This window comes from Stegodyphus dumicola, chromosome 2, assembly GCF_044657685.1.
Source record: "Stegodyphus dumicola isolate Sdum_Otavi_A_Nest chromosome 2, ASM4465768v1".
In the NCBI taxonomy this organism is placed as follows: domain Eukaryota; kingdom Metazoa; phylum Arthropoda; class Arachnida; order Araneae; family Eresidae; genus Stegodyphus; species Stegodyphus dumicola.
The window spans coordinates 190,983,501-191,009,028 of NC_140769.1; the positions used below are offsets into that span (position 1 = coordinate 190,983,501).

The following is a 25,528-nucleotide window of genomic DNA, read 5'->3' on the forward strand; positions in this document are numbered from 1 at the left end:
GTCCTGACGAGTCCGGATCTCAGACTTTGTACTGTATATCGTATGTGTTTTGGCTTTTATTTGCGTATTAGGAATAAAGCTACTTGTGTGCAAAAATAAGCGATTCTACATAAGTGTTGTAAATCATTTTAGTTTCCAGATAACACTGAAGTAAAAGGTGTGAAAACATCTACAGGAATATAATCTATTTGACACCACAGACATGGGCTTGTTCTACATGTTGCTGTCTATTTTATATTGTATATAATGTATACATGGTGATTCGCTAACAGACTGACAAACTTGCAGGGTGTGTAGGGAGTACAGAGACGACTCAGAATCACATAAAAATGCAGTGTTGCAAATGCTGTAGTTGTGAGCTATGGTGCAAAGAAGCAGAGAAAAAGAACAGAAACAGCATCACATTAACGGTACAGAAAAGAAGTCCATGCATGATACGTCTGCTGATCTGGCATGCCAATGAACTGGACCACTGCAACCTATCCACTGCTATCCAAAGGTTATGTCAAGGTGTCAGCGGACATCAGTCGTGCAATGTGGAGGAGCCCCGTCATGCTGGTACCATGTAGTAGCGCAACAGTGGAGGAACATGTGCTACATCAAGAAGCTCGGGCAGGACTTGTTGCAAGAAGATCAGGTATGCCCTACCGTCCAAAGGACTGGGATGAAGGTATTGTCCAGTGAGGTAGTCTCCAAGAATGCTGGCCCAAACATTTACCGTGAAACGCTCTTGAGCTGCATACGATGTGGGTTCTCTAAAGCCCACATATGGGGGTTATGTTGATCGAAGGTTCTCTTACGTGTGAAGATGTTTCATCTGTGAACAATATGGACGCAACAAATGCTCTGTCTGTAGCATTCTGTTGCAGGAACCATGTTGCAAACGTCCTTCAGAGTGGATAATCCTCAGGCTTTAATAATTAGTCATGATGAAGATGGTATGAGCTCATTTTGTTTGCTGCAAGTATCTTCCAGACAATAGATTGAGATAAACCCACGTGTTGGGATATCGCTCGAGTACTCGTACTTGGGATTGTCTTATGCCAGATGTAAGACTGCTTCCTCATTGCCATGTGTCCTCGTTGTTCACAGTCAATTCATTGTATCTGTCATTAAACAACTAGTGTCACATAATTTTTTTTCACACTTGCGAAGGTCGTGTGCTGTGGAGCACGCCTTTTCAGGTAACGTTCCTAGTACAACTGCTGAGCGGTGTGCCCTCTAGAAACAGGAAGTCATAATAGCAAGTCTAAAAGAACAAAATACTTTAATGACTAATCAGTTAAACCAATGTAAACAAAAAATGTATATTAATCAGAAAGGACCTACAGTTGCTTGACTAGCTGTGAATTCAACTGTTGTTGAAACAAACAAAAATACTACAGTTACCAGAAAATTTCAGAGAAGAAATTCCTTTTAAGGAAGTAATACAAAAGTACAATAAAAAGATATCAGAAAAAAAAATCTATACAACAAGAAACAGGCAGAGCACATTCTTTTAATAAAAGGTGTAGATGAATCAAGATCACCTCTTAATACTGAATGAAACTGACCACTAATATTAAACCTAATTTTTTGGGATTTAACTTTGAGCAAGTATGGCCTATGCAATCAAACGATATACGCAGATGTCAGAATTTGAGAGAGATCATGTAGTTGGACTCAAAGAAGCTGGTTGGTTTTATTGGCGAATAGTTCGATATTTGAGCAGAAGCGATGCCAATATTAGACGATGTTGGCAGGAACGGGTGAACCATGGCGGCACACAGCGTCAAGAAGGAAGCAGTAGGCCTAGAGAAACGACAGAACATGAAGACCGAGCAATCATCAGAGCGGTACTCACAGCCCCAGATGCATCATTATCATCGATTGTACGTGCAACTTGTGCTTCAGTGACCGCAAGGACCATACATAGATGGCTCACAGCAAGGAGGCTGAGGTCACAATGCCCCTTGTGCCGACAACCATTGACCTCTGTACAATGTCAAGCCCGTTTGCAGTGGTGTCTAGGTCATTCGCACTGGAATGTCACTGACCAGTGAAAGCGAGTCTGGAGACGCCCCGGACAGCAGTGTGATACCAACTTGACTGTCTTCTGGTAGACAGGCCAACAACCAGGAGTGATGGTCTGAGGTGCCATTTCATTTCATAGTAGGACCCCTTAGGTTGTCATCCATTACAACCTTACAGCACAGCGGTACGTTGACGAAGTTCTAAGGCCTGTTGTGTAGCCCTTCATGCCACGCCACCCTGGGCTTACATTTCAGCAAGATAATTTCAGTTCAGATTTCAGCCTGCTCCCACACTGCACATGTTTCTACTGCTTGCCTTAGTGCTTGCCGAACATTACCTTGGCCAGCAAGGTCGCCGGATCTTTCTCCTATTGAGCGCATTTGGAGTATTATGGGCAGGACCCTTCAACCATCTCGGGATGTTGACGATCTAATGTGCCAGTTGGATAGAATTTGGTACGATATCCCTCAGGAGGACATCCGCAACCTCTATCAATCGATGCCAAGCCGAATAACTGCTTGTATAAGGGCCAGAGGTGGACAAATGCGTTATTGAATTTTTTCACTTCAATAATCTATCACTTCAATAAATCATCCAATTTTTCTCAAACTGTAATCGTTTGTTTTTCTGTACATGTACACTGCTCAAAAAAAAAAATGGGACAGTCCTATATCTCCCGATCTACTGGGCCGATTGACAAAATTCAAATTGCGTTCTTCATGTCTCGAAAGCGCGACTTAGGATATATATTAGATTTATATATAGCACTATTCTAACATAGGTATTTTGACACAAAATTGGACTTTTTCTGAAATAACATACCAATTTTTTTACATATTTCGATTCTACGACTCAAATTACGCCTAAATATGAAATTTTGTAAAATTTGGAGCGAAATTTACGGAGAAATTCACAAATTTATGTTGGCACTTTTTTGTCAGTTTGCGCCAAGAATACTTCACTTGGCGAACTTCTTAATATATGGCAACCTAGTTTCCTTTCCCGTGAGAGGAAAAAAAGTCACCATCGTTCCTTTTTTCCAAATAATATTCTTTATATTATATTTTTAATTATAACTTATTATTTTAAGTAATTTTTTCTTTTTCGAATTTCATTTTAATTGTTTAAGTTGCACTTTTTTTTTTTTTTTTTTTCCCGAATAACTGTTTTAAAAATTTCTATTTACCTGTTCGAACTGCGTAAACAAAGGTGCAGCGTTTATTTTTTTTTCAAATAGTTTTCTTTATATATATTTTTCGTCATAGTTATTATTTTAGGTAATTTTTAAATTTTTATACTTTTATTTTAATTGTTTGTGTTGCATTGTCTCTTCAGATAATTGTTTTAAAATTTTCTATTTATTCCTTCTAACTGAGCATTTTAAATATATTTATTAATATCAATTTTCCAGAATATGATTTTATTTATTTGAACTACGTTTCTTTCGGAAGAATACTTTGTAACCCAGACTACGATGAGTTTGAAAACTGCATACTATATTAAAAGAGAAAATACAGTAAAGCACAGTTTTACACGCCTTTCAATGTTCCGTTCAGAAAAGATATATATAAATAAGAGAGATGTATAACCGACATTTTAACTTAGGATGACTTGCATACACTGCTTTAAACAGTTTTATCATTGTGCCCATTGCTTTACACAATTTTATCCTACATTTGGTTTCTTAAAATGTTATTCATATTTTAGTGAAATATTTTATTTTTGAAATCGCAAGAATCAAATATCATAACATTGAAAAGTTTTAAATTAAAAAAATACAAATACTAAATTTTACGAAAAAATTTATTTTTCTTCTCTTTTTCTTTAAGCATTCTGAAAGTATATTAAAAAGTATCCAACTTTTCGAAACATTTTGGTATTTCTGACAATCATTTTAAATAAAGTTATCGCCTTCCATTTCATAAAGGCACACAAACGGCCCAGCGGTAAAGACGCTGATCACTGGTAGTTCGGTCCGAGGTTCGAATCCTGCGAACGGGCTGGTTGCATGGGTGTTTTCCCGATGTGTAACGTGTATACGAGGCCAGTTTCCCTTAGAAAGTCCTCCACGAAGGCATCCCTCCCTTTAGGCAGATAGCCCTCGTGTGCTTTGCCATAATTAAATAATCCAATCCAATCCTTAATTAAATATAATTGATTTGTAACTTCTACTAGAACTGACGTTAAGAATTGAAGTGCAAATAAATAATATCGTGTGCAATCTTGATTAATATAAAATTAAAAATATTTGCATTCAGACAGAAAGTTTTTTGAAATATTTGCAATTACTTTCTAAGAAGGATTTATTAATAACCGTAATAATTACTTATTATATTACTGATGATTAGGAATCAGTTCTTGACAATTACATTCTAAATTAGAATTTTAAGAATTATTAGAGTTTCAAATTAGAATAATGAAAATACGCTACGCACAAAAATACATTTTAGGATAAAAAATGAGTCGATTTTTTATGTTTTAAAACTTCATGAATCTATTTAATAAACATCGTATCCTCTTTGTTAATTGAATTCAGAATGTTGGGTGTCGTTTATATAATTATTCTTACTTGTCCACGGAATCTGCTGACTTATCCAGCGATTAAGTAGCTGCAGATCATTTCTACATAACCATTGAACTTCCATTAAAGCAGTCTCTAGAGAGTTGTATACTTATATCATAATTTGACTTTTATAAAAATGATTATTCTAAATCTTATGTTTCTATAAAAATATACTGTGCTTTAAAAATATGGATGATAGTACCAGCCGCTCTTTCAGCCACTTCAAAAGCATCAGTTTGTTTAGAAATAAATTGTGCAGTTAATGTCATACAATTCAAATAAATATCAAACGAAAATTCTCAGTTTTAGACAATTCGATTTAAAAAGTAAAGTAGCAGACGATAAAACGCCGAAGGTAAAAATTTACTGTTAGAAAAATGTACTCTTATTTTTTTTTAAAAAAGGAAGAAAGAGAGAAAAAAAACATTGTTAAAATTTGAATAATATCATCTATAATTTAAAAAAATAGCTTTTCATATAGTATTAATAAATATTTATTACACATCATTGAGGGAAAAAATGTCATATAATTAATTCTCCGTAAAATTTTACTTGAAATTTAAGGTTAAAAATAGCTGTGGCAATACAGTGTAACAAAAATCCATAGACCATATTTGGCGTTATTATCGCTCAAAAAAAAGATGCCAAATTTCAAAACTCGAAAATATGTAAATTTGTGTATATCTTAGAAAGTTTTGAATAAAAAAGTCTAATTTTTTGCAGATATGCTTAAAAATATACCTACTTTAAGATGATGGTAAAAATTTTATATGTTATAATTCAAAATTTTTTTCGAAAAATTTATAAAAATTATTTAAAAATAGAAATTTAAAAAATAAAACACAAAAAATGGGTAAATTTTATTTGGAATGAACCTAAATTTCGAAATGTGAGAGAAAAAATCAAAAAAGTTTAGTAAAAAAAGAGATATAAATAAATATTTGCCAAATTCAATTAACATTGAGGAGCTAAAATTTTGAGAACTAATATTTCAAAAACTACTCGTACGATTTTTACAAAACTTGGTATTCTGGCATAATTTGAGTCGTAGAATCGAAATATGTAAAAAAATTGGTATATTATTTCAGAAAAAGTCCGATTTTGTGTCAAAATACCTATGTTAGAATAGTGCTATATATAAATCTAATATATATCCTAAGTCGCGCTTTCGAGACATGAAGAACGCAATTTGAATTTTGTCAATCGGCCCAGTAGATCGGGAGATATAGGACTGTCCCTTTTTTTTTTTTTTTTTTTTTTTTTTTTTTTTGTCTAAGAGTGTATGTATTACTTGCTCAAAGAAACACTTATAAAACCAGCTAAATTGTCCTAACACACTGCACAAATTTGAAAGAAAAATTTGATCAAACGCAAAAAGTTGCATGTAATAAAATGTTTAGACCACTGCTGCAAATAGTTGAGAACTTAGCTTCAATAGCAGTGATTATATTATTATTCCTTTATCAGCCATATCAGGCTGTTCTTTCTCTTTTCAACAGATATTGATTCTTTTGATTAACTAATATAAATGAACCAGAGTGTAGTTACAAATGTGATTCTACAGTCCTGGAATTCATTTTTCAAATTACAACAAAAAATACAGCAATAATAGTTAATTTATATCCTGATTCATAAAAATAAAAAATGACATGTTGAGAATCGATGGAGTTACATCAGATGAAAGTGCAGAAGTTATGAGTGTGTTATAAACAGTAGGCTTATGCATATTTGTTCCTAAACATGCTGCTTGATTTTCCCAGTTCATTAGAATGACATAAGTAGCTCTGTTTCTTATACTATTATCACTTGTATTAAAAATAAACTTTAGTGCTTATAATGAGGCGTAATTTTCACTTATAAAATTTGAGCCATGTTATGTATTTTATTTTTAAATTTTGCTCTAAACCAGGGTTTCTTAAACATTTTTTAGTCGCAACCTCTTTTTATTACTGAGATTTTTTTGTGACCCCCAGGGTCCCATAATGTATGAAAATTTTGCGGGACCCCATAAGCATTGCGCAAATTTGACACACGCATGTGTGAAACTGTCAATTTTTTCACTTGTACTGTAATATACTGTTGCAGTTTTAGGTCATTAACTTTAATTTCTAATTTCAAGACAGAACAATGTGAAAATTTTAAATAAGTAACAGACGAAATGACAGCGTCACATGCATAGCAAGTAAAATGAATGTTTCTTTTATTAAAAAAATGCATCGAAACGTTTTCTTTGTCTGTGTTGTCTTATCTTTATCTATTTTCAGATACATTGTGTAAAAATATTTGGTAATTGTAAAATTATTATTATAAGTTGAAGAAATATCAAAACTGCTAAATTTTTTGCGAACCCATAGTTTAAGAAACGGTGCTCTAATTTGTACTACACTTTCCACAAGATTTTGTTAATTTTCTTTGCATAGTGTTTTACGTTAAAATGATTTGTAGTGTATGCCATTAAAAACATTTAATAACTACCAAAATATTTCAAATATTCAAAATGCTTCTCATTTGAATGTTATGACTAAAACACACTCTAGTTTATATCCATTAAATATATTACTGTTAAAAAATAAAATTGGTACTACTCTTCTTTTATCATTCTGTTCATTTGAATGTTGTGACTAAAACACACTCCAATTTATATCCATTAAATATATTATTAAAAAATAAGATTTGTACTCTTCTGTTATCAGGACCAGATTTAGGAATATTTGTATGTATGCCTGTATGTATTCATGTATGCATGCATACATGTATGCACATGCATATATACACACATGCATACATGCATAGTCTGCTCCCGATAATAGAAGAATACCTTAAGATTAAAAATACCTTAAAAAATGCATCTATTGCCTTTAAATCGCTTATTTTACTTGGGAATCACAAGCTGATTAAATTTCAGTGGTAAAGGTATTTTGCTTTATGAATAGCAGCATAGTGAAAATTGGTTCTGTAAGATGGCATGTGCAAGAATATGAACTCCTTTGAATGATTCAATTGTCAAGTGGATGATATGTGTGTATTAGTCGAATATAACTGATTGAAAAAAAATATGAAAGAAATATGTAGCCCAAAAATTTTGATTGTGCTAAAGGAAGAGAATCAGGTATGCCGAAACAAATGCCAAAACGTTTGAATGAAGTTTTATTGTTATTTAGCAGTAAAAATTTTTTTTTATGGATGGGCAGAGAAAGATGTTATTTTTACTTAAGAAAAAAAGCAAAATTATCATTTTCTTTATTTTTGCAATATGTATATATTTAGTAATTTAGTAATACATTGGCTTTTTTTCATTGATTTAAAAAATATTGTACAGCCTGCTTATTCAAGTTCAGTTTCCAGATACATTGTACACTGCTAAAAAAAGAAGAAGAAGAAGACAGTGCTATATCTCCCGTTCTACTGGCCCGATTGACAAAATTCAAATCGCGTTCTTCATGTCTCGAAAGCGCGACTTAGGATATATATTAGATTTATATATAGCACTATTCTAACATAGGTATTTTGACACAAAATCGGACTTTTTCTGAAATAACATACCAATTTTCTTACATATTTCGATTCGACAACTCAAATTACGCGTAAATATGAAATTTTGTAAAATTTGGAGCGAAATTTACGGAGAAATTCACAAATTTATGTTGTCTTTTTTTTTTTTTCAGTTTGCTCCAAGAATAGTTCACTTGGCGAACTTCTTAATATATGGCAACCTAGTTTCCTTTCGCGTAAGAGGAAAAAAAAGTCACCATTGTTCCTTTTTTCCAAATAATATTCTTTATATTATATTTTTAATTATAACTTATTATTTTAAGTAATTTTTTCTTTTTCGAATTTCATTTTAATTGTTTAAGTTGCTTTTTTTTTTTTTTTTTTTTTTTTTTAATAACTGTTTTAAAAATTCCTATTTACCTATTCGAACTGCGTAAATAAAGGTGCATCGTTTATTTTTTTTTCAAATAGTTTTCTTTGTATATATTTTTTGTCATAGTTATTATTTTAGGTAATTTTTAAATTTTTATAATTTTATTTTAATTATTTGTGTTGCATTGTCTCTTCAGATAACTGTTTTAAAATTTTCTATTTATTCCTTCGAACTGAGCATTTTAAATATATTTTTTAATATAAATTTTCCAGAATTTGATTTTATTTATTTGAATTGCGTTTCTTTCGGAAGAATACTTTGCAACCCAGACTACGATGCGTTTGAAAACTGCATATATTAAAACAGAAAATACAGTAAAGCACAGTTAACACGCCTTTCAATGTTCCGTTCAGAAAAGATATATATAAATAAGAGAGACGTATAACCGACATTTTAACTTAGGATGACTTGCATACACTGCTTTAAACAGTTTTATCGTTGTGCCCATTGCTTTACACAATTTTATCCTATGTTTGGTTTCTTAAAATGTTATTCATATTTTAGTCAGATTTTTAAAATCGCAAGAATCAAATATCATAAGATTAAACGGTTTTAAATTAAAAAAAAATACTAATACTTAATTTTACGCAAAAATTTATTTTTTCTTCTCTTTTTCTTCAGGCATTCTAGTTTATTCTTGCTCTTTTTCTTTAGGGATTCTGCAAGTATATTAAAAAGTATCCAACTTTTTTAAATATCTTGATATTTTTGACAATCATTTTAAATAAAGTTATCGCCTTCCTTTTCATAAAGGGCCACAAACGGCCGAGCGGTAAAGTCGCTGAATACTGGTAGTTCACTCCGGGGTTCGAATCCCGGTAATTGGGCTGGTTGCATGGGCGTTTTCGTGAATTTTCTCATGTGTACCGTACATGACAGCTGGTTTCCCTTAGAAAGTTCTTCACGAAGTATTTCGTCAGAGCCTTTATCAGTCTTTAAAGGCTAAACATTTTGAAGGTATGAGATGAAAGGAAAGACTGGTTTCATCAAGAGGTTTTGGTTTATTTAATTATGACAAAGCACACTAGGGTTATCTGCCTAAGGGGAGGGATGCCTTCGTGGAGGACTTTCTAAGGGAAACTGCCTCGCATACACGTTACACATGGGGAAAACCACAAAAACGCCCATGCAGCCAGCCCGTTCGCGGGATTCGAACCTCGGACCGAACTACCAGTGTTCAGTGACTTTACCGCTTGGCCGTTGTTTCATCAGAAGGGAAAAAAAAACGCCTTTAGGTGACATCCACATACAATACTGGATAAACTCCTGAATCTTCAAATAATTCGACTGAGAAAATCATGGGATTCTCCATTTATGATACGATACGATGTTCTATAACGTAATTTAAATTTATACAACCATATAGTTTAAAACCAGTCGTTCTTCACTTTAATCTACAATGATATCGTTTTTGTCTTTTCTGCTAACACAAGCTCCATTGATGGTATTTGCTGGTGTACACGTCCAAGTGTTTTCTCTTTGAACGCCTTATTTCTTTGAAGTATCCTGAAAGTATATTCAAAAGCGTCCAACGTTTTGAAACATCTTGGTATGTCTGACAGCCAAATTTCCCTGCAAATGTTTGCTTACTTTTCTCCCTAATTTTCTTCTTTCCTTCTACAGTTATTTTCAGTGCTCACACAAGAAAATTAAGATTTTTCGATTGCTAGACTTCCATAAATTTTGCATTCTTGTCAATTTTTTAAAATATCAATTACATGAATTGCATTTCAGCTGAAGACAGCTTTTAATTTTCTAGACATTTTAACTATAAACAAAGTATAGAGCAAAGTCCAAAGCATAAATATTTTAATTAAAAGATTTTAGCTAAATGACAAAGAAATAAAACAGTCCAGCAGGGTTTATTCTGTACCACCGAGTAACCCAATTCTTATATCGGCTGAAACAATCTAAATCATATTAAAGATCATGTTTTTTTATACAATCTATAACGCGAGAGAAAAATTAGCTTCTTAAAACATTCTTTCTAAGAGGATTAATATAAAAGATTATATTTATATATATATTTTTAAAGCTGGGACTTGAACCAAACTTTCAAATTTTTAAAGTTTAATTTACATGGTGGTTAGAATTAAAGTTTCAATTTGAAATGGTCATAAAAGGAAAACTACTGGACCAAATGTTATCAAACTTGGGAATCGTGTAAAGGAGGTTATGAGAATTTATTTTCTGCGAAAAAAAAAAAAAGAGTTAAAAAACTCACCACCAGGGAAAAATGGCGCTGTATACAATATTGTTGAATGAAATAAGACACAAAAACATCTGTTTAAAATGTGTTTAATATTTTCCGAAACGTGTTACAAAGCATGTTCAATGTAGCGTCCAGCATTTTCCGAAAGCAAGTTAAATCCTGTTACTGCATTCTCAACAGCAGCACTTAGCTATCAGGAGGAATGTTACGGACATGTCAGCGTATCACATTTTTCATTTCTTCCAAATTGTTTAGATTATCACCATTAACAGTGCTTTTGAGATAACCCCATAGCCAAAAGTCACAGAGGTTGAGGTCTGATGGGAAGAGGGAAAGTGTTGGCCTATAAGACGTTCATTCATGAAATGTTGCCTAAGTAACTGTGCGACACACGTGCGGTGGGGCCCAGCCCTGCATAAAAATCGTAGTATCTAAAATGCCACGTTACTGCAGCTCATGTATCACGAAACATTTTAACATTGACTCTAAGTGAGGTGCAATCACAGTGGTCTAGCTGTCAACTGCTCTTGAGAGAAAAATGGTTCATTTATAAAACTAGCTGTCATTCGACACTAAACGGTGTGGAATGACTGCTATGGAATCGAATGCAGTAGTAGAATGCAATGGAACTAGATAGATAACATGAGGGATTTCTTTGGCCCAAATCGATTAAAAGCGTTTTGAATCAGTACCTTCATTATTAGTGCCGAATTCAGGCTTCAAAAATTACAAATTATTATATATGTATACCATTATTATATATGTATATATTATTATATATGCGTTATATATATACCATGCTTAAATTTTTCGCTTTTATGGAAAAATAAAAAATTGAAGCAAATATACTTAGCATAATGGGCCCAAACTGAAAAAATTTCCTCTCCCTCTGAAAATAAAATATTGAAACTTCGACCTTGAATTTATTGGGTTATCGAAATATTTAATTTGGCTTATCTTGTAAGTCCTAGTTCCGACAACAATTCCGTCAAAAATTCCGAATTACTTAAGCTGAGGTAAAGATTTAGTATATATTCACTGTATGTTAATAAAGTAATCAGAGTGTAATAAAAATAGATTATAGAATTTACGCTGATGCAACTTTTTGTCTGACTGCCTAACATGTAATGGAAGAGAAGGCTTGTAGAGATCTGTTTTTGACATGCCTCTAAAAGTAGACGTCATACTCCTTTTGTCTCGTCAATGTCAAAAAACTTTCCTGTGAGTAGCAACTTTAGTTTTTGGAAAAGAAAAAAAATCACAAGAAGACAAATTTGAAGAACATACAGGACGATTGAGTACGCATACTTATTTTCGGAACACAAGCGGTTCTCCGACTGGTTATTGAATAATGAAAAGATGCATTGTCATGCAATACAAAACATTTGGAATACGTTTTCGAATACGTTTTCTGACTGAAAACGTAAGATTAAAAGTTATCTGCTTAATTCACAGCCATTTACAAGTCAACTATTCGGGCAATTGCAGAATCGTTTTGATCCTGAGCTTGTAAGACAAACCTAATATCACTGGATTTAAACACTTCTTTAATATTCCGAGAACGTTCCTTCTTTAGCTCATATTCCAAGAATATTAAGTGAATACAATTCTTGCAAAAGAAATTGAATATTCATTTGCACTACGGCTTGGCAGTTTACTAATGATTTAACAAAATTTAAATTCTGCTTTTTGTGTCTAAGAATACAACAATATTTTAAAATATTTACAAATAAAATATTTAATTGGAGCCTCACTAATTGCCTAGCATTTGAAGATTGTTAAATACTAATTGTTTGTTGCGAATTCTAGGCTGCATGGTTGGTTTTCGTAGTTTTTGTGAATTTTCTCATGTGTACCGTGTATGCTAGCTGCTTTCTCTTAGAAAGTTCATCACGAAGTATTTGGTCAGAGCCTTTATCAGTCTTTAGAGGCTAAACATTTTGAAGGTATGAGATGAAAGGCAAGTCTGGTTTCATCAAGAGGTTTTGGTGTATTTAATTATGCCTAAGGGAAGAGATGCCTTCGTGGAGGACTTTCTAAGGGAACTTGCTCGCATACACGTTACATATTGGGAAAACCACGAAAAAGCCCATGCAGACAGCCCGTTCGCGGGATTCGAACCTCGGACCGAACTACCAGTGTTCAGCGATTTACCGCTCAGCCGCTGTTTCATCAGGAGGAAAAAAAAACGTCTTTAGGTGACATCCACATACATCACTGGATAAACTCCTAAATCTTCAAGTAATTCGACTGAGAAAATCATGGGATTCTCCATTTATGATACGATATGATGTTCTATAACGTAATTAAAATTTATACAACCATATAGTCTACAACCAGTCGCTCTTCACTTTAATCTACAATGATATCGTTTTTGTCTTTTCTGCTAACACAAGCTCAATTGATGGTATTTGGTGGTGGTGGTGTACACGTCCAAGTGTTTTCTCTTTGAACACCTAAATTCTTTGAAGTATCATGAAAGTATATTCAAAAGCGTCCAACTTTTTGAAACATCTTGGTATGTCTGACAGCCAAATTTCCCTGCAAATTTTTGCTTACTTTTCTCCCTAATTTTCATCTTTCCTTCTACAGTTATTTTCAGTGCTCACACAAAAAATTAAGATTTTTCGATTCCTAGACTTCCACAAATTTTGCATTCTTGTCAATTTTTTTTAAATATCAATTGCATCAACTGCGTTTCAGCTGAAGACAGCTTTTCATTTTCTAGACATTTTAACTATAAACAAAGTATAGAGCAAAGTCCAAAGCATAAATATTTTAATTAAAAGATTTTTTGCTAAATGACAAAGAAATAAAACAGTCCAGCAGGGTTTATTCTGTACCACCGAGTGACCCGATTCTTATAACGGCTGAAACAATCTAAATCATATTAAAGATCATGTTTTTTTATACAATCTATAACGCGAGAGAAAAATTAGCTTCTTAAAACATTCTTTCTAAGAGGATTAATATAAAATATTATATTTAAATATATATATTTTTAAAGCTGGGACTTGAACCAAACTGTCAGACTTTTAAAGTTTAATTTACATGGTGGTTATAATTAAAGTTCCAATTTGAAATGGTCATAAAAGGAAAACTACTGGACCAAATGTTATCAAACTTGGGAATCGTGTAAAGGAGGTTATGAGAATTTATTTTCCGCGGGGAAAAAAAAAAAAGAGAGTTCAAAAACTCACCACCAGTATAAAAATGGCGCTGTATACAATATTGGTAAATGAAATAAGACATGAAAACATCTGTTTAAAATGTGTTTAATAGTTTCCGAAACGTGTTACAAAGCATGTTCAATGTAGCGTCCAGCATTTTCCGAGAGCAAGTTAAATCCTGTTACTGCATTCTTAACAGCAGTTCTTAGCATATCAGGAGGAATGTTACGGACATTTTTCATTTCTGCCAAATTGTGTAGAATATCACCATAAACAGTGCTTTTGAGATAACACCATAGCCAAACGTCACAGAGATTGAGGTCTGGTGGGAAGAGGGGAATTGTCGGCCTATAAGACGTTCATTCGTGAAATGTTTCCTAAGTAACTGTGCGACACACGTGAGGTGGGGCCCAGCCCTGCATAAAAATCGTAGTATCTAAAATGCCATGTTACTGCAGTTCCATGCAGTTCATGTATCACGAAACATTTTAACATTGACTCTAAGTGAGCTGCAATCACAGTGGTCCAGCTGTCGCCTGCTCTTCAGAGAAAAATGGTTAAGTTATAAAACTAGCTGTCATTCGACACTAAACGGTGTGGAATGACTGCTATGCAATCGAATGCAGTAGGAGAATGCAGTGGAACTAGATAGATAACATGAAGGATTTCTTTGGCCCAAATCGATTAAAAGCGTTTTGAAGCAGTATCTTCATTATTAGTGCCGAATTCAGGCTTCAAAAATTACAAATTAGCGATCTGTAAGAAAACGATTTCCAGATTGTACGCACTTGTGCGAGTGATTTGCGATCTCACATTTTCTAATCGCTAATTCGTGGTTTTCACGGACGAATTTCTCACTTACACGGATGGCGCACTCGACTTTTATCGAATTCAACGCTTTTAAATGGTAATTTGCCTACTTCAAAGTTTCTTAAGGGTATGCAACATGTTAAACCCGTGTAACAAAAGGTTAAGTTACGTTCCGACCCATATTTCGTTTAACAATATTGCATACAGCGCCATTTTCTCCTAGTGGTGAGGTTTCCAACTTCCTTTTTTTCGCGGAAAATAAATTCCCATGACCTCCTTTACACGATTACCAAGTTTGATAACATTTGATCCAGTAGTTTTCCTTTTATGACCGTTTCAGTGTGGAACTTTAATTATAACCACTCTGTATATTATTAAATTTTAATTTGAAGCTATGCGTTATATGTATACCAAGCGTAAATTTTTTGCTTTTTATGAAAAAATAAAGAATCAAAGCAAATATACTTAGGATAATGGACCAAAACTAAAAAAATTTCCCCTCCCTCCAAAAATAAAATATTGAAACTTCGACCTTGAATTTATTGGATTATCGAAATATTTAATTTGACTTATCTTCTAAGTCCTAGTTCCGACAACAATTCCGTCAAAACTTCCGAATTACTTAAGCTAAAGTAAAAGATTTAGTATATATTCACTGTATGTTAAAAAAGTAATCAGAGTGGAATAAAAATAGATTATAAAATTTACGCTGATGCAACTTTTTGTCTGACTGTACAACATGTAATGGAAGAGAAGGCTTGTAGAGATCTGTTTTTGACATGCCTCTAAAAGTAGATGTCATACTCCTTTTGTCTCTTCAATGTCAAAAAACTTTCCTTTGAGAGGCAACTTTAGTTTTTGGGAAAGAAAAATATCACAAGAAGACAAATTTGAAGAACATGCAGGACGATTGAGTACACATACTTATTTTCGGAACATAAGCGGTTCTCCGACTGGTTATTGAATAATGAAAAGATGCATTGTCATGCAATACAAAACATTCGGAATAGGTTTTCTGACTGAAAACGTAAGATTAAAAGTCATCTGCTTAATTCACAGTCATTTACAAGTCAACTACTCGGGGAATTGCAGAATCGTTTTGATCCTGAGCTTGTAAGACAAACCTAATATCACTGGATTTAAACACTTCTTTAATCTTCCGAAAACGTTCCTTCTTTAGCTCATATTCCAAGAATATTAAGTGAATACAATTCTTGCAAAAGAAATTGAATATTCATTTGCACTACGGCTTGGCAGTTTACTAATGATTTAACAAAATTTAAATTCTGCTTTTTGTGTCTAAGAATACAACAATATTTTAAAATATTTACAAATAAAATATTTAATTGGAGCCTCACTAATTGCCTAGCATTTGAAGATTGTTAAATACTAATTGTATGTTGCGAAGTCTAACCCAGGCTGCATGGTTGGTTTTCCTAGTTTTCTAGGTTCTCTTTACAAAGGTTCTCTATGAAAGCATCTTAATCAAATAGCTCCCATGTTCTTTCTATGTTCAAATAACCAACTAACCTAGTTAAAGCGCTATTTCCAAATGAAGTTACTCAGGACTTAGAAGAGAAGGGCTAGCTCATAGAGCTTTTCCCCCTGAAGCAGAAAGTGAGAATTGAGGAGCTAAAATTTTGAGAGCTAATATTTTAAAAGTACTCGTACGATTTTTACAAAACTTGGAATTCTGGCATAATTCGAGTCGCAGAATCGAAATATGGAAAAAAAATTGGTATGTTATTTCAGAAAAAGTCCGATTTTGTGTCAAAATACCTATGTTAGAATAGTGTTATATATAAATCTAATGTATATCCTAAGTTGCGCTTTCGAGACATGAAAAACGTAGTTTGAATTTTGTCAATCTGCCCAGTAGAACGGGAGATATAGCACTGTCTTCTTCTTCTTCTTCTTTTTTTTTAGCAGTGTACAATGTATCTGGAAATTTTTTTTTTTTTTTTTTTTTTTGAGCAGTGTACATACACAGCCGAATGTTTAAAATAATTTATTGAATTCAACAATGCATTATTTAATCTAACAGCTTTCTTTCAAATCCTAGTGATGCTCGCATTTCCGCACTCATATTCATTCCTCTTTTGTATTCTTTTACCACTTTCATTTGAATTAACATATTCTGAAATCTACTAGAATCCTGTAGCGTTCTTCATAAATTCATAAAATCTTGTATTCTTTTATTATACACACTTTATTGTTTTCTTCAAACTTTTTTTCAAGCCCTTCAACATCAGAAACAAATTCAAGGAGGCCTAGCTATTCCACTTTCATCTTCCTATTTCACAGTATCAAAGATCAGGTTTCATCAAGCATAGATAAGGTTGTAACTTCATTCCAAATCTTAGCAGTTTAATGCCTTGAATTATCTCCCATTCTATTGATTCGAATGACGAAATTCAACTTGTATTTTTATGTCTCAGTAAAATGACGTAGGATATACAGGGTGTATCGGTACAGCAGTGACAAACTTTCAGGAGAGATAGAGTACACCTAGATGATGGGAAATCACATAGCAATGCATGGTTGGTAATGCTTTCCTCGTGCAGTAGTGACGACACAAAACAAAAAAAGGAAGGACACAAGCAGTAAGACAAAACATGTTTTATTATGTTTAGTACAGCAGAAACCAACAAATAAAAAATAATAATAATAATAATAATAATAAAAAAAAAAAAAAAAAAAAAAAAAAAACTATCATCATTAAAGAAGGTGTTCGAAATTACGACCCTGGACCGTGATGTAGGCCTCACTTCTCCGGTGCATGGAAGATCTGCATCATGAATAAAAGATGCATCACGGTCCGGGTTGTAATTTTGAACACTTGCTTTGATGACTATTGTTGTCTCTTTATGTTGTTTTTCCTTTGTTTTTGCTGTACTTTGAATAAGAAACATGTTTTCTCGACCCATTTGTGTCCTTTCTTTCTTGATTTTTGTGTTGCCACTACCACGCCAGGAAAGCGTTTCCAACCTTGCATTTATATGCGATTTTCCATCATCTAGATGTACTCTTATCTCTCCTGAAAGTTTGTCATCGCTGTACTGATACACCCTGTATATTGGATTTATATATACCATTGTTCTAACGTACATATTTTGATACAAAATGGGACTTTTTCTGAAATGGTATGGCAATTTTTTTTTTTCATATTTCGATTCTACGACTCAAATTAGCCTAAATAAAACAAATTTTATAAAATTTAGAATGAAATTATTCAATACTTCATAAAGTTACTGTGGCACACTTTTTTTTTTTACCTTATGCCAAGAATAATTCAATTGGTGAACTTCTCATTTATGGCAACCTATTTCAATTTCTCTTTCATTTTGAGTGAGCTGAGAGAAAGAATTGCTTTTCTTTCTTGCATATATTTTTTACTTTATATTTCTTAATCACAATTGTTATTTTTAAACTTTTTTTTCTTTTCATAATTTCATTTTAATTGTATTTGTTGCTGGTTGAATTATAGCTTTTCAAATAGTTGTTTAAAAAAAATCATTTATTCATTTCCATTGTGCACTTTAATAAATGTATTTTTTTTTTTTTAAATTTGATTTCATTTATTTGAATAGCATTTCTTTTGAAAGAATATTTGTCACCCAGTATTCATCACAATGCCTTTGAAAACTGTATTTTGCATTAAAAAAGAAAATACTATAAAGCACAGCTAATAAATATGTCTTTCAATGGGCTGTTTCAACAAGTTTTGTAAATGGGAAAGCTATTAATGTTTACATTTGAATTAGAATACACCTTGAAATAGCTTTCTCCGAATTGCTGAGCATACCTCGCTCATGTGTGCCACCTTTTCCCCTAAATCATGGAATATAGGCATATGCTGTATACAGGTCTGAAGTGTATCTCCTGATTGATCTTTTAGTCCAATCTGTTGCCTTGTTCCAATTTTTAAGCTATTTTCTCTGCCTTAGCCTTAATTTTTGCACACCAGTGTATATGTGCAGAAAATATCATGTTCAGAGAATATAAGATTCCCATTGTACTGCATTATATAATTTACTAATATGAGAGTAATTATTGAACATTTCAGTAGCAATATAATTTTTACTTGTATAACTTATTTATATGCATGTTCAATCAAAGTTAAAACTTTGAAACAAGTTAATTATTGCAAACTGTCATCTGCAAATAAACGATGATAAAAACCTCATATATCCCTAGAGAATAATTTCCCATGCCCATTTACATTGTACCCTATTCTCATTTACCTCCCAAAGAGGAAAAGGCATTTATATTAAAGGCAAAGTGCCATATATCTTACCTTACTATTTTGCGCCAAAACTGAGATTTCTCTGTGTGTGCTATCTTGCCAGTGGAGACAAAAACTTTTGAAGGTTTATATACCACCTTGCCAATGTAAGAACCAATATTTTTGAATGCATATATTCATCTTTGCTGTTTTCCCCCTTCTAATAATGGTTAAACTCTTTGTGCACTATATAGTATTACACAAGGCTTGTAGATGTAAGTTAAAAATAAATAAATAAATAAATAAAATAATGTTACAAATGAACAAATGAATACTTGCTATTTGAAGAGTTGATTGTTGCAGTTAAATGCCGCTCTGGACTCTGCAGGATTTGAAAAGTTTGATTTCAGAGAAGTGATATGCAATTCCGTAAGGCTTAATGAATAATTTAATAAATTTTATGAAATCAAGATGTAAGATTTTCATTTTTATCAGTGAAGATTTATACACCATATTAAAGAAAGATTTATAGTAAAAGAAGACAAATTATTTTCCCATCATTTTTGAATTTCTGTAAATTTGAATTTAAAATTCAATATATTGAGATTAATCAACTGGGAAACATGATAATGTATGTTAAATAATAACTCTATACAAATTGCATTTAATAATTTTTCGATAAACAACAGTTCAGTTTTATGTATATCAATATCTTTTAATTTTGATTAGTAGTGTAAAATGTGATTTAGTTGTGAGGGAAAATACTATCTTATTAATCATATTTTGGTACGTTTATGTATTTTACTTAATAAAATTTATAGATTAATATATTTAAAAGTCACTAATAAATAGTTCCGATAATTGTATCTAATGCTAACCCTTTATGCTCTTTTTAGATATTACAACTATTGTCTGTTTCCATAAATTTCACGCACATGCAAGAGCTACTCCACATTCAAATCTTTTTAGTTTTTTTAACATAAAGTTTTAACTCTTATGTTTTGAGGTTATAATAATAAAAAATTTGATGAAATAATTAAATGATAGCCAGAGCTGTGTTAACAGAAGATTAAAACTTAAATAAATGAATAGAATAAACTGTACTGAAAAATGAAATTCCAGAATTAAAGATTTAAACTGACTGAATTATTTTGTGCATTAAATCGGCAACCTGTTTAAACTGGAGGTTTCATCCTGCTTTCCTGAATCTATATAAAAAGAAAAATTAGAATTTATTTTAAATATTTTTATATTGAATAAGAACATTAAAAAATTCCTTCATATTATACTTTAATGTTCAAATAATGAAGGCAAAAATGTTGATACATAAAAACATGTGTACTATGTAGTTATTCAGATGAATGTTAGCCGAAACTTTCTCTGTAAAACCTTGCCCCGGAGAAATCATTAATTAGGTTCTTTAAGATGGCTAGTAGTTGGGTGGATGAAAACAGGCCTGTCACATGTTGAAGCAGCAAGGATACCAAATATCGATCATAATGTTATCCGCAGATTGTGGAATCACTTTTGTTATAGGTGTACAGTGTCAAGGTGACCAGTTCTAGGCCGTATATAGGTGACAGTTCTTTTTGAACATTGCTTCCTGTGTCTTTTGGCTTGAAGACGAAGAAGAATAATAGTATCTCAGTTTATTCTAAATAATTTTTGCAACTGCAAATTTTTGCTTACCGAGAGAAAAAAGACTGAACATGCGTCGGATGTTTAGCATCTGTTATGAAAATTACAAGGAATAGTTTCAGCTTTCATTTTTGGTGAGCATATTTGTATTTTAATTACAGCCTTAATCCTGCTAATTACTTCAGCATTCATCTTTTGTGCACGTATATCAATATTTCAGATACTATTTCAATCATTATTTATTTTCAGCTTAAGAATTTCAAAAATATTAACCCTTTGCGGCACGGTGTGCCCGGTCTGAAAATTTCTTTCTGTATGCACAGAAAAATTGAATGAAAAAGGATTTAGATGTTACTATAGGTTACACTGAACCTTCTTTATTTATAGAAAATGGCAGCTGAACACAAACCAATCCATATATTTTAGTCATGTTTAGTTTTTTAAGACCCTCATTTTTCAAAGAAATCTTCCAGATTTTTTTAGGGTATAAAAGGAATTGTTTGAAAAAAAAATATGTTATTTTTTGGCTGTATGCTAATCTGCTTATTCTATATTAGTTTTAAATTTTTACCTTGAAATCTTGCCTAAAATCGAATGGCAAACCCAAGGTGTTCCCAGACCGGGCACACCAAGACTCTAAGAAAAATGAGAGACTGTATTCTTTGTTTCTCCGCATCTCATCGGTCAGTTCATTGACAACAGAAACGTGGGTCCACATCTGTTATTCATTTCCTTTTTTTTCTCTTTCTTCTTTTCTCTTTTTTTTTTTTTTTTTTTTTTGGGGGGGGGGGAGGATTTTTTTGGGATGATTGGATTTGGGATGACTAACAAATTGTTGGGATGATTTTCTGAAGGTCAAGGGTAATTTTATCGGTTAGCTGCTTGGTTTTTCACTAGAGCAGTTCTCTTTTTCTTCTTTCGCTTTCGTTCAAAGTTTCGCTAGCGCTACATTTAGTAGTTTTGAGTTGTAGACGTTTATTTAATTTTATTTCATAGTTTATAATTTCTAATTGTGGATATAATATTAGTTTATTTTTTCGGATTTTTAATTATTTTCCAAACGGATCGGAGAGGGCTGACCATTTCTGAAGCACTGAAAGTGCTATACAAATTGCTTCAGATAGTGAATCTGATACAGATCCCAGTACATGTGCAAAACATAAAATATTGGGTTGTGCTTTTTTAAAGGTGGTGTCACTTTCTTCGAAAAGTACCACCATAAAAAAATAGACTAATGTGTAAATATGAAATGTAAATAATGTAAATATCATATACCCAAGTTACGTTTTTTTCCTGTTCATATACATGTAATCATCATATAACCAAAAAAGAACACTTTAGGGGGGTGTAGAGTAGCAGGTCTCCCCGTGGCACACCCTAGGTAATGCTAAATCTGCTATGATATTCAGAATCTAGTGTTTTTTATTTTAGGCAAAATCTCTTACTCTTTTACACAGTGCTCGTTTCAGCACTCTTTTCGAAGTTCTATTCAATCAGTGTACCCGTTTCGGGCACGCCCACAGAATTAAAATGATAAATGCTACCTTCACAAAGTTTTACTTGTGTACTCCTCTAGGCCTAATTAGACTGCCTACCTTTTTTTTAATCGAAATTTCAATTTTAAAAGGTAGCGTGGCGGAAAGGTTTAATTAATTAAACTTTTTGATTTTTCATATTCATAATTTTTGCTATACTGATTATTTATTACTTTCAGGGAATGAATTGCTGCAGTGATAAAGCTATCACATTTCATGGATTACTTCCATCAAAAATGTATTTGATGGAATACATCTTGTATCATTTAGCTGTGTTTAAAAACAATTTGCAAGGCATTGGTAATAATCCACCCCAGAGTGAAGATAATTCTGTTTTAAATGGAATTCCAAGGTTTCCTAAAAGGAAGCAAGTTGGTGAGCCATTTGTGCAGCTGTTAGACAAGAACTGGAGTAGATCCAACAAGAAAAGAGGAGCAAAATCTGAGAAAACAATAGTACAAAATATATGGAATGAAATTTTTGGAAGCTGATAACTCCTTGCATAAACGAATTTTTTACAGATATTTATTTTTAAAAACAAAGAACTTATGTTTTGATACACTAAGCAACTTAATTTTTTTTTGTAATTCATAGCACTTTCATGCATGTGAAAGTATGACTATTCAGTCCGTTTAGCATGGCAGCTAAATATATATCAGGTTGATAATAATAATAAATCTATTTACTTTTTGTATATATTAAACTTTTTTTTAATCTAATGGCTAAACATTTAAGGTTAATCATATGTCAAGAATTATGGTCTAACTTACTTGTCTCATCACTGGAAAAAATTGCCTAAGATGTACCACAAAATGCAATCAGTATCACAGGAGCAGGCAGATAACACATATACAGCCAAACCTTACACTGGAATTGAGTACTCACCATTGATTTGTGGCTGGTTATCAATCTGTACTAACTAACATTGTCCACAGTGGCTTATATTAAACCAGCATTTCTCAAACTTTTTTCAAATGGGGACCACTTTTAAAAATTAAAATAATCTGTTGACCACCTTACCTTTGTCCTTTCGAAAACAATTTTTTAGCATATACTATTACCAGTATACACATTTTAAAATACAATTAATTAAAATTGATATAATTTTATATTGATATTAAGTAATTTTGAAAGAAAATTTATATTTATTTTTGATAATTCTAGACTATTAGAGGTCTGATAATCTTTAGCCTATTAACTAAATAAATGGTGGTACTTTCATTAGTGTGATGGATTACACATTCTATGTATTAACATATTTTGGTAAGAAGCATCATAGTGCTTTAAATTTCTCTTCTGTTTCTAAGACTACATTGAAAAATCAAGAAATAGAATAAAAGTAATAAATTTCATAAAATGCCAGCTGTGGAAGAAAAAGTGATAATTTCCAGACTCTGAGATTTTCAACTATATAGATGTAATGATGTATGCAGCTAATTTGAATTTTACTTTTTGCCTTTTTGGAAGATCTGGGAGGAGCAGGTGGGCAGGGTTCAAGGTCTAAAGAATGAGAAACATTACATTAAACAATAAAAAATTTTAAAAAGTCAATGCTTGTAATCAATTTACCTCCCTTTTTCTTGAGAAATTAGTATTCCTCTGCCATTTAAAAAATAAAACTAATCCATAAAAAACTGAAATGTAAATAAACTATTTCAGAAATGAATGCATATATTTAGCTATGTATATTTTTCAGAATGAATCTCATATATAACATAATTGTTATAAATATGTTTTTATGTATAAATTATTATAATTTTTGTTTTTATTGTTAATTATTATATTTATTGAATTACGCTGCAGTTTTTAGATTAAAATATATATTATGGTATTGTTTTATAAGAATAAATTTGAATTCAACGAATATTCTTTATTTGTATTTTAAATTAGCTTTATACAAATAGACAATATTTGTTGAATTCAAATTATGATATTGTTTTACATATTTTTCAGAATCAATCTAATTATGTTTAAAATTATTACAGATTTATACATATATATATAAATTATGTAAAAAATTATTAACTTTAGTAATTATCAGAATGAATGTAATTATGTTTAAAATTATTACAAATTTATATATATATATATATATAAATTATGTAAAAAATTATTAACTTTAGTAATTAATATGCAATAAGTCTATGGTGAAAAGTGTCCTTTCACATAAACAAATATATATTACATTTCAATTTTATTCTTTATATATAAGTATATAGTATTTAAACAGAAACTATAAGTAAAATGTAAATAAAGCTGAGTGCAAAAATAATTCATAAACTAAAGAAAACCAAACTATTAGAACTTGAAAATTTAATTTTGGAAAAAATTATAAGAGAAACAAACTAGCAATGGCGCAAGAGAATTATTTAAATTTAACTATATATACAATAGTTATGGATAACTATTGTATACAATATTATGGATAACTATATATACAATAGTTATGGAATAACTGTGAAATCTATCTTAAAAAGTATATAATAAATATATTTAATTTTTACATCTTTATTATTTTTAAGCCATTTTGATTTTTTACAATTAATGCAAAATGTTTAAATTTTTATGTTACTTCAATGTATTTTATACTCATGATCATATTATTCTTATTTTAAATTGTTTGTTGTAATATATATTCAGTAGACATTTATGTTCACTTATCAATATGCTCTTCGAAACTGGGAAAAATTGTTTGGTCATTTAATTAAAAAAATTTTGTTCTTAATCTGTCTTAATTTTTTTAACTGTATTCCAGAAACCAATCTGCCTAATATATATGAATAGATCTGACATCTGTGAATAAACATTTAAAAAATCTTTGTGATTTGCATTATTTCACTTTGCTCTTTAGCCCTTCAGTGACATGCCATTTAAACAACAGTTGTGTTCTAAAATTCTCTTGTTAATTATGAAATAAGTTTGCTATGTCAAACTCTTCATAGTTTTCCTTTCATTTAAATTACAACTTCTTATAGAATCATTCATGAAAGATATTATTCAAGACAAAAGTTTCCTTAGCATGTTATTTATACAACAAAAATGCAATTATTATTTTTTACAATAGATTGCTCAAACAACATATACTGGCAATGCACGCACACACATATATAATATAGCAACAGTATAAGCAATATATGTATGTACACTGCTCAAAAAAAAAAAAAAAAAAAAAAAGGGACAGTGCTATATCTCCCGTTCTACTGGCCCGATTGACAAAATTCAAATCGCGTTCTTCATGTCTCGAAAGCGCGACTTAGGATATATATTAGATTTATATATAGCACTATTCTAACATAGGTATTTTGACACAAAATCGGACTTTTTCTGAAATAACATACCAATTTTCTTACATATTTCGATTCGACAACTCAAATTACGCCTAAATATGAAATTTTGTAAAATTTGGAGCGAAATTTACGGAGAAATTCACAAATTTA

At 31.5% G+C, this 25,528-nt stretch overlaps 1 protein-coding gene across 1 annotated transcript in view; it reads left to right on the forward strand.

Moving 5' to 3' along the window:
* LOC146998684 (glycoprotein-N-acetylgalactosamine 3-beta-galactosyltransferase 1-like) overlaps positions 1-24,916 on the forward strand; it is a 37,052-nt gene extending 12,136 nt beyond the window's left edge. Inside the window, exon 2 of the mRNA XM_085811577.1 lies at positions 22,271-24,916. Coding sequence (XP_085667703.1) covers positions 22,271-22,582 — 312 coding nt within the window. The 3' untranslated portion in view covers positions 22,583-24,916. The remainder of the gene's footprint in view (positions 1-22,270) is intronic.
* Positions 24,917-25,528: the final 612 nt, after the last annotated feature.